The sequence below is a fragment of the Opisthorchis viverrini genome (assembly GCF_000715545.1).
Source record: "Opisthorchis viverrini unplaced genomic scaffold opera_v5_128, whole genome shotgun sequence".
NCBI classification, from domain to species: domain Eukaryota; kingdom Metazoa; phylum Platyhelminthes; class Trematoda; order Opisthorchiida; family Opisthorchiidae; genus Opisthorchis; species Opisthorchis viverrini.
The window spans coordinates 1,266,489-1,281,149 of NW_008751782.1; the positions used below are offsets into that span (position 1 = coordinate 1,266,489).

Below are 14,661 nucleotides of genomic sequence, written 5' to 3' on the forward strand. Positions count from 1 at the left end.
CTGAATCTCTCGGTTTTGATGTTTCCAGGCAACTGAATGTGCTGCACCAGGCCGCCTCCTGTTTCAGTCGCTACGATATTCGAGATATCGCGATATATATATATATATATATAATGCACAACAAATGAGTGTATTTTGCTACCTTTATACCCTGTTCAGTCCTAGAGTGAGGGAGGTTGACTCTAAACTCCAAAACTTTCACTCAGTAAGGAATAGGGGATGGATCCACTTCATCCCATTACTTGCCACCTTCATGCGCTTGGTGCACCATACGCAACAGTTCAGTAAAGGATTCACCAAGCTGCCTTACATGTTTTGTGCTAGAAGCGAGTGAATAGCGCTGTTCTCCTTCAGCCCTCATAAGTGGCTTGTTTGACAGGGTCAGGGATACTAAACCAACTAGGCATTGGTTGCTCTACTTGTTTAACGCGACAGTCACTACAAGAAAGCAATTAGGCTAGCTTTGCAAGGGTGTCAGCTATTAGAACAGCATGAGTGGCGCTGGGTCAAGGTATTGGCTTCGCACTCCACCGAGCCCATCGGTTAGTTCGAAATTTCCCAATCGGTATTGACGTGCGGGATTCATACTGCGCTCAATCCCCTCCCGACTTAGTGCGACATCGAACTTGATGTTGCCCCACCTAACCAATTTGAGCTGGACCCATCGTTAAAACACCCCAGCCATGGCACCCACGCTGGCTCGTGAAAAACCCCACCTTTAGGAATCATTGACGGTATATGAGAAACGCAACACTAGAGTGTTTGGGATCTGTGACGTTCAGTTTGGCAACCGAAGAGCATACGACGCAATCACAACTGTGTGAGCACCAGTGAATACATTCAGACTGAACAGGACACGACTTCAAAGTACCTCACATATCGAATCGAGTGATCCGGTATTCAATGGCCCCTTCGGTAATGAGTATCCGGCACAGTACTCACGCACATCTTTTTTTCTTTCTGAGCAGATCATTTATTCCCCAAATATGTTGTTGTTGTGTTCACACCATGTTTTTAAGACGGGAAAATATACGTGTTCACCCTGAAGCTGCAAGTTACCCGAGAATATGCGTGATACTTAGCTAAGCCAAATCATACTATGAAGGACCCTCCACGACCTTCCACAAGATCTACTGTTGTAAGCTTGGGCGAGTAAACAAAGACCGGCTTTCAGCCATATAGTGTATTGACCAAAGTGGTATTCATCCGAGCCACAACTGGTACTAGAATACCAACCGCACATGAGTGTGACATTATGGACACGTCTTAGTCACTTGTCCTTCTGCTTGCGGGACAACTGTTTATTATGACTGATTGATTGAGTTTCTCGTTGTTCAACTATTCAGAGTGTTGTTCGCTTTATTTGCGATTCCCGTCAACTCAAATCCAGTGCGTCAGTTAGCGCGCTTCTCAACACAAATGCTAATCATATGGACACCCTCGCCTGTCAGCTTCGACTTAAAACCCCGCTATACCGGCTTTTCCATGCTATTCTGTTTTCGACAAACAAAGGTTACTTTACCAAAACGAGTTTTTTTATCCTCTAACTCCAACTGGAATTACTCTAAAGGTCACGTTCTATGTCACGCGACAGTTCATTGAGGCAAGACGGTGAAATGAGCTTGCTTCGAAAAGAGATTCGCAGTAAAGGTCGTTTGTGTGATAGTTAAATCTACTGGAGTGTTGTATCGTTAATTATGATAGCTCTCAACCATGGCGGAAACCCTCGATAAGTGGAGTTTCGTGCCCGAGTTGCGAACCTGAATCCGACAATTCTGTCTGAGATGTTGGATGACTGCTTCTATGTAGATGGTTCAAAGAGCTGTCTGTCCTGTTCAGACCAACGGCACAATTTTCGGTTGATTTTCGGACTGAATGATCATATTCACGTTCTGTCCATGAATGAGGATTCATTTCCTGTCAGAGTACCGACGACTCGTCTTTGAGTCTGATTAAATCCTCGGTGACTTGGAAACTTTAGAGTCCAAACACCAAGTTCGGGATTTGACCTGAAATTAATGGAAGGGGAATATTAAACCTTCCTTCTGTGTGGTGTCACTGGTAATAATCACTTTTGTCATACTCAATTCACCTCAAGCTTATCGCATTGTGCAATGGACGTAGAGTCAAGGGACCGCCGATCCGGTTTAAATTCAACAGGATGGTGAAACTGCAAGGTACGCCAGCAAATTTCGACTAAAACGTTCAAAGACCGGTACAATCCACCTCCAGTCACTAGCTTTTTGGCGGATCCTGATGACTTTTGTGGGTTCCTCCAACAGAAGTGATCATTTTCGTAGGAAAAACGAACGAATTTGTAAAACGTGATCCCAATCCATGACAAGTCAAACGAGCATCGTGACAAAATGTAGTTATTGAACTAAAAACGATACACTGCCGACGCCCGTTTTCCAGTGAGTGTTTCACCGATTTTCTGTTTGTACTAATTCTGTTCTTGCTGTTCAGTCGCTGCGCATTGACAAATGCCCAGGACCTGTTTCAGCGTCGTTTTAGTTGAACGGCCTGAAGACACTATTTCAAGAGACGATAAAGCTTTAAAGCACACCAGTGGCGCTCAAATGTTCCTTGCAAATTGATGTTCCAGATAGCAGGCCATGTACTTCATTTAGCAGTCGTATGTGTGTGACTAACCTGCGGAGGGAACGCATTGTGTCTGGTTTTTGCTCAAGGCCAGTCGCGTGCGCGCGTGTGTTTACGTGTGCTTAGACTGTCTGACAATCACACAGGACAAATCGTGTGTCCCAGTTTCACAGGTTGACCGTAGAACGATGCGCTGGGACTGAGCTTCAGGGACGACAGAGGCAGAAGCTAAGCCAAATATTGATCGACAGACTACCTTGCATGGCACCGATTGGTCCGAACAGAAATGCACGCAGGTTGCATTGATTGGGATATAACGCTGGTAGACACGGAGTCGCCTTACTTTGGCAAAATTACCGATTTTGTTTAACATGCTATTGCCAAGCTCAAAAATCTTGCACTATTATAGGATTCGGTGATAGCGCAGAGTCGATCTAACAGAGAAGAGGGGTCGCAATTCTGAATGTCACAGAAGTTGGAAAAAGTGTGAAGCCGATTGAGAAGTCATCGTTTCAGAAGGGTTTGGTAAACAGAAAAAAAACTACCGACTGTTCACCAAGCCCCTCTGAAACGGTCACAGAAGTCTGTTCAAAGTAATTCGAGTCTGCACAAAATACCTCACCCAATCCCAGTTGCTCGCACCGATAGTGATGAGGAGCTCCCGGAAAACCTGACGTTTTCATCGCAGTTCTTCATACGGTAGAAAGAATGTATTGGAATGAACCTAGGGGGATGTGAATTATCTGGAGACGAATCCAGTGAGACTGAATGATGGGTAATCCACAATGAGTGGTGCTTCGTAGCACCCAACGGCCAACAAAAGGCCATTTTTGTGGAGAATGTCTTGACGAGCAGTGAGTTTAGGTGCTACGAGGCACCACCCATTGTGGATTACCCATCATTCACAGTCTCACTGGATTCGCGCTCTCGTACTCGGTTGTACGGAATAAAGCTGTTGTGTTCTCTTCGGTGAGTCTTTTTCCGGCACTGGGCAGTGAAGCGGGGTCAGCAGTCAGATACAACAGATTGGCGAATCAGCGGATATAACATTATATTACCTTATATATGGCATAATTATTATGCTGTCATAATAACCACGTTTTTCGAGGTCGTACATTACTTTCTTCCCTACAAACAAGTAATACTGTGGGTGTGTTTTAGGCTAATTTGCTCTTCTATCCAAATTGGTTTGAATCGGACAGAGCCACATATACAAAATGGCACCATTGCGTGTGAAATCAAACGCTTAGCACAGTACTTTTTGGTTAGTAGAACTGTACCTTGTCTGTCAGAAGTAAATCAGTCATTCTCGTGAACAGAAATTGTCTCCTATTTGTATCTAAAAGGGAATAGGGAATGGGAGAAAATCTGTGCCGCCAAGTAGGCGATGGAGCTGTTATACTCTGTCGAAGCCCATAGTAACCAGACTTGGAACTGATGTGAATTCCACAAGATCATCTGATGAGGATAGATTGATTAGACAAGGTTATGACCATTCGAAAGAAAATCCCAATGGTATCTGACCCCAGGTAAACAGATCCACATTTGCGCTTCCAAACGGAGGAGTTATCCGTTGTATAGCTTCCTTTTAGCAACCAATATCTCGAGTATTTCTCTCAGAGTGATACTTCCCACGGTTTTTCAGCCAGTACCGTCACAGGTTTGCATTAACTTCTCGTCACTAATTGATTTCTTAGCCTTTTACATTTCGATATGACGCTGAAAATGCCGATTTTTGACCACCATCGAGTATGGTCAGACAGAAGGTAGTCGAGAGGTTGGTTGCAAGGTCAACTTATGATCACCGTATGAATTAATTCAGTATATTTTCTGAGGTAACATACACAGTGAAGTTCCTTACTGGTCGTAGCTGGGAATCAGAAATCACTCCCATGATCTCGTACTCCTGGTTACCTAGGTCACCGCTCTGTTGGGGTTGTATGTGAAGCGGATAATAGGTACCCACGGAAAACGTGTACTTATGGTGATGAGACAGTCAACTGGGTAGACAGGAAAGCCGTTAAACAGTTAAATCAAACTCTCAGCAAGCATTCCTACTTATATGATGTAATGGCTTTATAAACCATGAACAGAAACAGATTGTTGGTTATTCCACTGTGATTGTTAGAAGCCGTTTTCTTGTCTATAAACTAGTTCGGACCTTGATTAGTACAGAGAACGAAATCGCTTCGACTTCGCCTCACATGTACTTAGCTCCCAGCACAATTAATTACACTCCTTGTTATTGTGTAATGAATGAATAATTTACTCCAGTGATTAGCTGACGTTTCGGGAAGTGCATAAGGCACAACACTGAAAGTTCAGGAAATTCAAACCCACGGAACAAAGTGCGTAAGTTGGAGGGAGAGAGAGGGCTCAGTTCGTCACTTTGCTGTGAAATATTTGTACTGGCAGCATACTGAATAAATCACACACTCTGTTGCCTCTGAATGCCTAGTGTTTACTCCAGAATCTGTGGCAATGCACTGAAAATAACTTCCATGCCAGAGGGCTGAAAACCGATTCTCACCCTAAGAGGAAGAGAAGAAAAACGGTGTGACGAGACAAATGTTCTTCTTCAAGTCATCGGATATCAGGACCAACTGTTAAATCACCTTGAGAAAATCATTAAACAGTAGTTTTGAACTTTTCCGGTGAAGGTCGAGCGGTATTTGCGAAAAATATTCAGCTGTTTACATTGATAGTTACTACTACGCCATGCGAACTAACAAACCAGTCAATACGGCATACCAAGTTAACAAACGGACTTAACGATCCGTAGCCATGGTTGTGCGCCCCACAATACGTGGCACAACTTGGAGACACAGTTGGTCTCATATGTGGTTCTCAAAATGTAAACTGTGTTAACCTAGAATCGGTGGTGTGGATTGACCTCGAGATTTGTCACCGTCTAGCCGTGTCTTGTGTGCCAAGCAAGCGGAAACGACCGAAACACGGTGCATAACGCCTCGTCTCGATAACAACGTCGAAATGACGGAGGTGGCTGTCATTAGCGGAGAAAAATGTTTCACAACGGATCCTTACTCAGGGTTTCATTTCCAACCATGTGTGGTCTGCAAATTTCTTAATGTATTTAAACAAGTAGGGCATTCAGTTTGATCGAAACTGCGACGTTGAGCTGTGAGTAGCTTATTAAAACAATGTGGTTGAAAACATTTTTAATTAAGACCCTACTCTGATCACTGTTCAGACAACAATTACTCACAGCGATTAGTCGCGGAATCTCAACTTTTCTCATGGCTAGGATTGCAGTTCTCCATCGATCATTTCCTATCGAACTAACAAACCGGTCCTATAATCTGAGGAAATGGGTTCTTTCTTGTCGAATCTTTATTCTACAGGTGGGTACTTGATACTACACAGATAATGCATATCGGTGAAGTGGCACGTACGTAACACATTTCTACGTAGCCTCATCTATCACCCGTGTATATATATATTTATCAAAAGCTAGAAAGGTTAACTGGAAAATCCCGGTATTTCGCCCCTTCGCAGTATGCATTGTCATGACCAGAAATTTCAACCGATATTTAGTTATTTTACTACTGAGTAAGTCATGAGACAGATGGGTCTCTTAGGCGATTTCTCTGATCCAATACGGTAACATTCTAAGGGTGGGTATTAGAGCTGATTAACAGGCATGGTTAAATAATTATTTTTTACCTTAACACCCTTACGCTTTGTACGATCTGACTACTCACCGACATGTTAAACATTTGTCATAGATTAATTGACAGTGGTTACTCAAAACTGGCCTTGCATCCGCTTATTCATGACCTATTCACATATCAGTATGCAGTACAGTTCTGGCCGTTGTCTGTGGGGACATTGAATTCTCAAAAGCGACATTTGACCAACCATCTTTTCGGGAGTAAGTTTTTTCGACTGGGATTGCTTTATTGGGTTTCGCGCGGTACTGACGGAAGCAGCTACCGCGTTTCCCCTGTCTCGTTAGCCGTCGAAACAGAATGATGAGCAAGGGTTTTCTAGTCCAGAGAATTTGGTAACATGGTTAAACTCATTCAGCGATATGGTAGCCCCAAGTCCCAACTCGTTTGGTGTTAGTCCCAAGAAGAAATGGTCCGAAATTTTCAAATTTTTTTGCCTTGAACCGAAATCAAACGTCGTACTGCGTTTTCCGTATCCACCAGAGTTCTGCGAAGAAGTTTCTGAAACAAATGTGAAACTTAGTACAGCTCTCTCAAGTAAACCAGCAACGGGTGATTTGTCAGATTGCACTATCCAATTGCTCTATCGATGCACACGAAGTAGGAATTTTTAAACATAGCTCAAAGTCATAAGGGAAACTACTCACAAGGTTGCTGAAAACTCTTCGACAGCCCACGACCGGTTTCGTCCTTCTTGGGGCTCATCAGATAAGCACAGTCCCCGAGTTTCCGTCAACTTTATGTTCTACTTGAACCCAAATTGGACTGTTTTCGAGAAGTACACTCATTTGCAAATTAATTCGGAGACTGCCCCTACCTGATGAGCCCCGAGAAGGGTAAAACCGGTCGTGAGCTGTCGAAGAGTTTTCAGCAACATTGTGATTAGTTTCTTTTATGAAAATATACTGCGCTATCTCGAATGTCGTGCCAACTGAATCATGAGGCGGCCTGTGTGCAGCAAATTCAGTTGTAAAATATCACAAACGAATAATTCAGTTGAGTCTCTCGTGAAAGCCAAATTGATTTGCAAATGAGTGTATTACTCGATAGCTCAAATTCCCCTGTTGTGAAGACCGGTAGTTTGGTTCTGTGGACCGAATATCCAGATCTGTTTGATGAATCCCATTGAGAACGAGAGATATCGCTTTGTTGAGCTTTTGAGGATTAAGCCACATTTTCATCTACGGCGAAAAGTTGTAGTTCTGTAGACAATATTATATACCTTATGACAAATCTATAGGACCATCCATGCTATTCATCAGATTTCCAAAAACAGTTAAATTGGTGACAGAAGTGTTGGTCATTAGACAGCGGACATGGTCAGAAAGCAGATTTATTAACCTACGACCTGTATAAGAAAACTGGAGAAAGAATGCTACAAAAAGTAAGAAACCGCCTATAGTTACAGTCCCATCAAGAGATGATAGATCGATGTGCTCCGACAACCTGGCCTCAAATCAGCGCCTCAGCTTAATCTGATCAACTGGATGGATCGATATGTCACGTGCATAATTAATGGTAATCATTAAAGCAGATTCTAACACAGTTAAATATAAGAGCAACCAAACCGAAAAACTGGGATAGTCCTACAACCTGACCAGGGGTTATTCTTGATGGGGTTCATGAGAGCGTCAAGAGGGGAACGTATAATGAATGGATTGCAGTGTCTGGACTGCGGCCATGGTGCCCATCTAAAATGCACTAGAAGATTATGCATGATTTTTCTCGTCAGCTCAATCAATGGGGCATGGTGCTACCTCCTCACCATCAGGAGTATTTTACTAATTTTAAACTATCGCCTCTGCATCTCCTCCAGACGGAGCCCGTTAACCGCACAACGCTCTTAGCTGCAAAACCTTTGCGAGTGGAATGAAAAATTTTAGGCCAAAATGTTGCATCCTAATCTGCGTTCATATTTTCGCAGCTCACCAAATTTCATTTTTCATTGAAGCAATCATATTGGTGGTGAAAAGTTTGGTTGAATGCTTTACTAGCATCGCTGAGACCGCCGGATGCCTAGATGGGCTTCCAAAGATTGGACTCGTACTCTGAACTCAGTTGCCTGTCCATCAGGGACACGTCATAGTTTTCGAAAATTCAATTCCATTGTGCGACTACTGAGCGCCGATACAAAGCGCACAGTTATTGGGAGACAAAGGCACCGCGCAACCTAGTCCGGTCAACTCAACTCAGGAGGAGCTCTCTGATGTGATGGGAGAGTAGACGAACAGGGATTAGGAAATAACCTTTTAAATTGCCTGGTAGATGTGACATTTCCCCGTAGGTTGGCTTTCTATAGGAAGCTCGTAACGAGAAAAGACCGTGCCACCCTAACTTTCCTCGTTCTTCTTGGGAAGGGGATCCTGGTATGCAGAGGTTCATTCCACCATTGTCATCGTGTCTACCTTCTTTTCCTCAGTTTATTTGCAGAACGTGAAAGTTATAAAAGTCACTTGATTGTTGCTCACATCGAACCGGTTTCCGCCTATCGATGGTCCGATTTCGTGTATTAAACACGGAACTGACGGAAAAAAAGGAAGAGTACAGTTGGGAGAATGCTATCCAATTATCTATACCAATGCTTCTAAAAGAAGGCGGCCAAGAATGTCGGCGGGGAAGCGATAAAAATGTGTATGCTTATTAGAATGCTGATTATCGTACAGATGGACTCTGATTGCGTTTTTTCGGGGGGAAAACATTGTCGGCTGTGCAAATGGACGTTTTTTTAAACTCACAAATGCATCTGTTATCGTACAAATTGAGATGACTTAAACCTATTGATGCAATATTCGTCTCGGTAGACCACATCTAAAAGGGGAAAATAAATCCGGTGATAATGGTGTACGTAGTATACAATGCGGTTTGTTTATAGTACATTTCATGCATTATCAAGTCCTGATTGTGGATTGCCCTCGTCAGAATATTGATCTAAGCCAGAAAAATGGTATCCAGATCATATTTCTTGAAGGCGTTGCATCCTTATATGCCGTACAACCATAATTTATTTGGAAGCCTTACCACAATCTCTCCGAGGTACCTACATCCCCAGACGCTCGCCTGCACAATCTGGATAGGAACTGACAATAGGAACGCCATTATCATCGGATAGCAGCTACATATTTCAGAGTCTCCAACCATGCACGCACGGAATCCCGGAAGGCCATTTGCGCCCATAGTACCCAGACTCTTCTTGATCGACTTCACCTGGTCAAGGGTTGACTACCACTCTGCTTGCGCCACTCTGGATTTTGCACGGAGAACAGCACGGAGATACGTGTTGTGATCCCATCTATATAACACTACAATAGGAGACAAGCTGACAGTATAAGTCAGTTTGAGATTACGGAAGGTCATATATAAGGAATTATCCTAAAACATCCTATAGCTTCTTATCATCAAACAACTGTCTGAATGAGTATGGACTTTCTCCCGGAAGACTCAACCTAAATAGTCATCCGCAAACGGAATGATGCATGCGGAATGTAGAATCCCAACTTTGCTGTGACAGACAGACAGACAGACAGACAGACAGACAGACAGACGGAATTTTATTGTCCACTGAAGCAATCACACCTCCGGCGGAAAAAGTCTGGTGGAATATTTTCCTAGCATCGCTGATACCCCGGGATACCTAGATGGGACTCACAAGACTCTGAACTCCATTGCCTGTCTCTTTTTGTCCAACAGGAGCACGTCGTAGCTTCCGAAAATTCAATTCCATTGCGCGAATACTGAGTGCCCCTCCAGACACCCAACAATGTTCAACGAGTGAAACGAGTTGCAACTTCTGATGAAGAAGAACTCGTGATGGAAACATTTCAGGCAACTTCATATACAATGGATATGTCGTCTACTATTTAATGAAGGCAACAGAATTTCCAATGAAGTTTTTAAACGTCAATAAAAGAATAAACTATCAGTTATATTACGTGTCTTTGGGAGGAATTTGCCGAACCGATCGAGAAAGACTAACCGGTGTGTTTGACTCCAGGGTCGTCGCTTTGATTGACTGCAATTTTTACTACCACAAAGCCGCATACCTTGATCAATGACATGAGAAAGGTACTTTAAAGACATTCCCCGTTGTTTTTAATGAGGCTACTGTGTGCCTTCTGACTGCAGTACACTGAAATTTATGTCAGCGGGCTGGTCCACAATGTGAGAAAGAGATCTTCCTTAATAGCACACAAGTGATCCGCAGAAGGTCCGAGTGTAGACTGGAACGTCCGGTGACACCTCAAAACGAATTAATACGTGACATATCCCGGGAATAACTGCGGTTTGCGGTTTTTCAGCATTGTCCTGTGACCAGTTGGGTTGTGCTTAGGTGATCAGTGTAGATTCACTGGCTGGAGAGATAAGTTAGCTTTTCGTAGTGATATCGGAGTTGCAGCCAAAGTACATATTTTCGGAAAATAGACACAGTTCATCCAGGAAAATTTGTTGGTCTCTGCTTAGTTTAGCTGTGTCACTGTTGTATGCAATGCACACACAGCATGCATTGAACATCAAAATTCGTAGCCTTGACGCACTGATCAAACAAGCAAGCAGAAGTCTATTGTCCGCCCAGATTCGTGTCTTTTCACTTTACACATCAGGTTGAGTCAGACAACGTCGATCCGTTTTTTTTTGAAAGGCAAATGGTCGACAGTTTTGCCCCTAGTTTGAGTATCAGATAAGCACCGTTATCAAGTCGCACCCGAGTGGTATGATAAGACGACTCAGTTTACTCAATTGCCCGTCTTTAACCAATCACATGAGGGTAAATTTTGGAATTCAGTCAGTCATTTTATCAGTCCAGAAACTAATTTGTTCATGTTCTAAACTTGGCTATCAATTTTGTTTATCAGACTGAGATGAGCAGGAAGTAATCACGAGCTAAGGACGAAACTCTCATTTGTGATGAATGTACACGGAGAAGGCTGCCTCCCGATTAAGTAGGTCAATATTCAAACAAACGGGCAGTCATTCCTTGTAAGTAGTGTGGAGTGACTAATCAAATCACTCTGGTAGCCCTTTGGACATGATGCCAGGATTTAAACCAGATACTTTGTCTTCCATGAATTCAGTTTGTTCACGAGTGTAAAGCTACGTTTAAACTTGAAGACTATGTGCAATTGAACATACGTGAGTTGCGCGTCGAACGAAGCTTCTTCAGTTTTCAGTAGGAGCGATGGTTGTGTTAGCTGACTTGAAGCTTGCTTTGATCATTCAGCATTGTGCATGGTTTGGACACTTGCTTTGCGTCGAGACTCTTCGGAGTTTCGTGAGATGCGCACTGCTGATGATTCCCAATGAGGATGAAACAGCTGTACAGTGCTTCTCGGCTTTTCAGCATAGATTGGCTTCACTTACAGGACGAAATCCCACACAAAATATCCCAAATCTCCTCACACTACCCACAATATATAGGTAGCTCAGTGGAAGAATAAACTTCACCCGATGAGTGAAACTTCTATCTGAGAAGTCGTGGCTCGAGGAGCCAGTCAACACGTGTGACCGCGTGATGTCTGTGGTTGGAGAATGACCGACACTATGTCCTATCTAAGTGAGTGCTAATCACACTACAGTTTAACAACTCGTGGCCAAACAAAACAGTTAAGAACCGAACACTTAAGAGCAATCCAGGAAAAAACGTATTTGTAGCAGTACTTTATGCATTTCAACTTTATTAGATTTACCATACTTTCACGTTCAACAGACATCACGTGACATACCAGTTTAAGAACGCCTGCTGAAAACACTTTGACTTCTCATACTACTCACAAGTTTGCTGAAAACTCTTCTACACAAGCCTTACGAGGATTGTGTTGCAAACGGTGTATCAACTGGAACATGAGGCAACCTGATGTATCACATTCTTCTGAAGAACATCATAAATGAGAGGTTCAGATGGGAGTAAGGTGATCCTCCCGAGAAAATTAAACGGGTTTGAAAATGGGTGTATTTCTAAATCCATCTTCTCATCCACGGTGGACTGCTGCGCACAATATTTTGATACCTGATTAGCACGCTGATATGTTAGATGAATCTAGATTAGCCGATTGTTTTGTGGAAGTCGTGAGTGCTTCACTCCAGGATTTAATCCCTATAGAGGTAAAGGGTTAAAGAGTACCCATTAAGGCCCGTTGCAAAGTGTAAAATTGTCGAACTGATATATCATTTAAGCGGTCGACCTTGGGAGTATGACTTCCAGTATGACCTCACAAAGTGCATAATAATTTCACCGCAAGGGGTGGCTTAAATGAACCAATTCCACTGCGTAGGCCATGCGCATGTGCGAAGGCGGTGGCAGCGTGGGGTTGAAGTTCAAGGAACGAAATCTGACCCCGAACAATCGCTCTTGTTGCACCCATCTAATAGATAACAGATTGAGTGAAATAAAAGTAGACTGGATTTCTAAAGAATGAACATATCTACCAATCACTTCGTCGGTGCGTAAAATTTTTTCACTCTGTACTTTCAACGGGTGCTATTTTGGGTTTCTTTGTGCGTCAGCTGAAACTAGTGGCAAAAAGCAAATGCCCTCGGACAAAGTGGACGTTTGATAATATTGCGAAATCTGCCAGTATGGGGTTGTTTGTCCTACGAAGGCTGGTGTCAGTAACATCTCCCATGGTATTTCGCCAGAATAAAACAGGGCATCGGTCTCCGGTTGGTCAGCAACAGTACAGTGACCAGCAGAAACCAGAAGATGTGGCTGTACGGTGCTTTCACACAGTGACTGCTAAAATTTTAAAACTTCACTCATGTAAGTCTGTAGCTGACTGACAGAGTCTATACACCTACACATGCGTCAGGAATCTCAGCTTCTGTTTGGGTGCTTTCAAAGGTTAATGGAATTTTTTGTCTTGAAAGCTGCCGAATGCACTCAACTCACACACAGACAGGCTCAGTGTACGTAACGAAATTTTGCAGAGCGAGATAGCTGTGCAGACTTTTTAATGTTATTCTGGAAGTCGTTACACAGCAGTAAAATTCATTTACGCAGAAGATTACCTAACTAATGGTAATTTGCGACTTAAATGGCTGGCAATCACAGGGAGTAAAAGTAGTCCAAAAGTGAATGCATTGCTTTAGGCAACGCTACTTGGGCTCGCAGTGCTGATTATCGTAGTCTCTCAACATGCAGGATTCCTTTCGAAGGAGATTATTCAGTAAAGTGGAACCTCCAAACACTGTCTTATCTCCGAAAAGCAAGAAAGCCTTTCAGTATCCGACGAGAAACGCCCAAGTACACTATGCTTTTCTAGCCGTATCCGAGGCAGTCCCATTTTTAAATCAGGACTGGGTTAATGGATGTCACTTTTATTCACAACTGCCCAAGTCAATCCGCAACGAATAAGCAGTTCAAAAAGGAAACTTGCCATTGATGAAGGATAGTTGACTGATCCTTGAGTATCGAAATGACAAACAGGGATACCAAAGCGTAATTACCAGGGATGTTTGCTACCGGCAATAGCTTCAGTCAATAAAGCTTACACAACAAAATCCTGCGCAGTTTGATGCGCAAAACATTCATGGTGACGCGTTCAACTTTCAGTAATGTAGATGAGACGTTTGGCTGAAAGCGATCTGAAAGCGTAGTTCAAGCTATGAGCACAGAATGTCCCCCTAGAAATGCATCAAGTTGTCGGAACAACATTCAGCTGCACGACTCTAACCATTACTGCAGGTGACAATAGCGTTCCAGCCAAAAAAATTACTAGGCTCCTAGACTATCGGATTCTATGGGTTGAGCGGATTTTACGATCTTGTCTAGGCTGATTCGTTCCTTGCCTAGCTGCCCCTAATGAGTTCACCGCTTTGTCAGGGAGAGTGAGCGAACGAATTCCCTGCATACTTAGTGCCATGAACAAAACATTCAATACGATCTCGAATGTATCTTTGTGATGATCCTAAACCAAGTGTAAGCTTTGAAGACTCTGCGGTAAATTGGATCCAAATTCAGAATATGGGCATACTTTTCTCTCACGGATGGTAACACCCTCGACACTAACTCCCGACGTACCAAAAAAAAGCTCGCTATGAGGTTGTCTTAGTAGTCATCTGTTACCATTTATCAAGTATTGCCGAAAAGAAAATTCATTTATTTGACTGAGTGATGAAAAATCATTTTGGACAGGCATCAAACCATTTTAGTCTGACTGGAAAATTCAAACCTAATCTCGGCATCTCGACTGCCCCTGTCTAGTTCTGGACAGCCTGACACTATCTCAACCTTTGTACTTCCTTCGAGTGGTATGGTAGATAGGCACTGAATAGGTGTTACAGCTGAATGACTGATTGGGACGTCACAAACGCGCTTACAACCAAATTGGTAGGCAATGATGGTGTTACAGGTCCATTTGTGTGCACTGCCGCGACAGTC

General features: G+C 43.2%; 1 protein-coding gene across 1 annotated transcript in view; it reads right to left on the reverse strand.

The window, feature by feature from the left end:
* The window catches only part of T265_06224 (hypothetical protein), a gene marked incomplete at both ends in the record, with an annotated part of 4,875 nt that extends 2,206 nt beyond the window's left edge, over positions 1 to 2,669 (reverse strand). The window contains 2 exons of the mRNA XM_009171432.1: positions 1,890 to 2,009; positions 2,653 to 2,669. Coding sequence (XP_009169696.1) covers positions 1,890 to 2,009; positions 2,653 to 2,669 — 137 coding nt within the window. The remainder of the gene's footprint in view (positions 1 to 1,889; positions 2,010 to 2,652) is intronic.
* Positions 2,670 to 14,661: the final 11,992 nt, after the last annotated feature.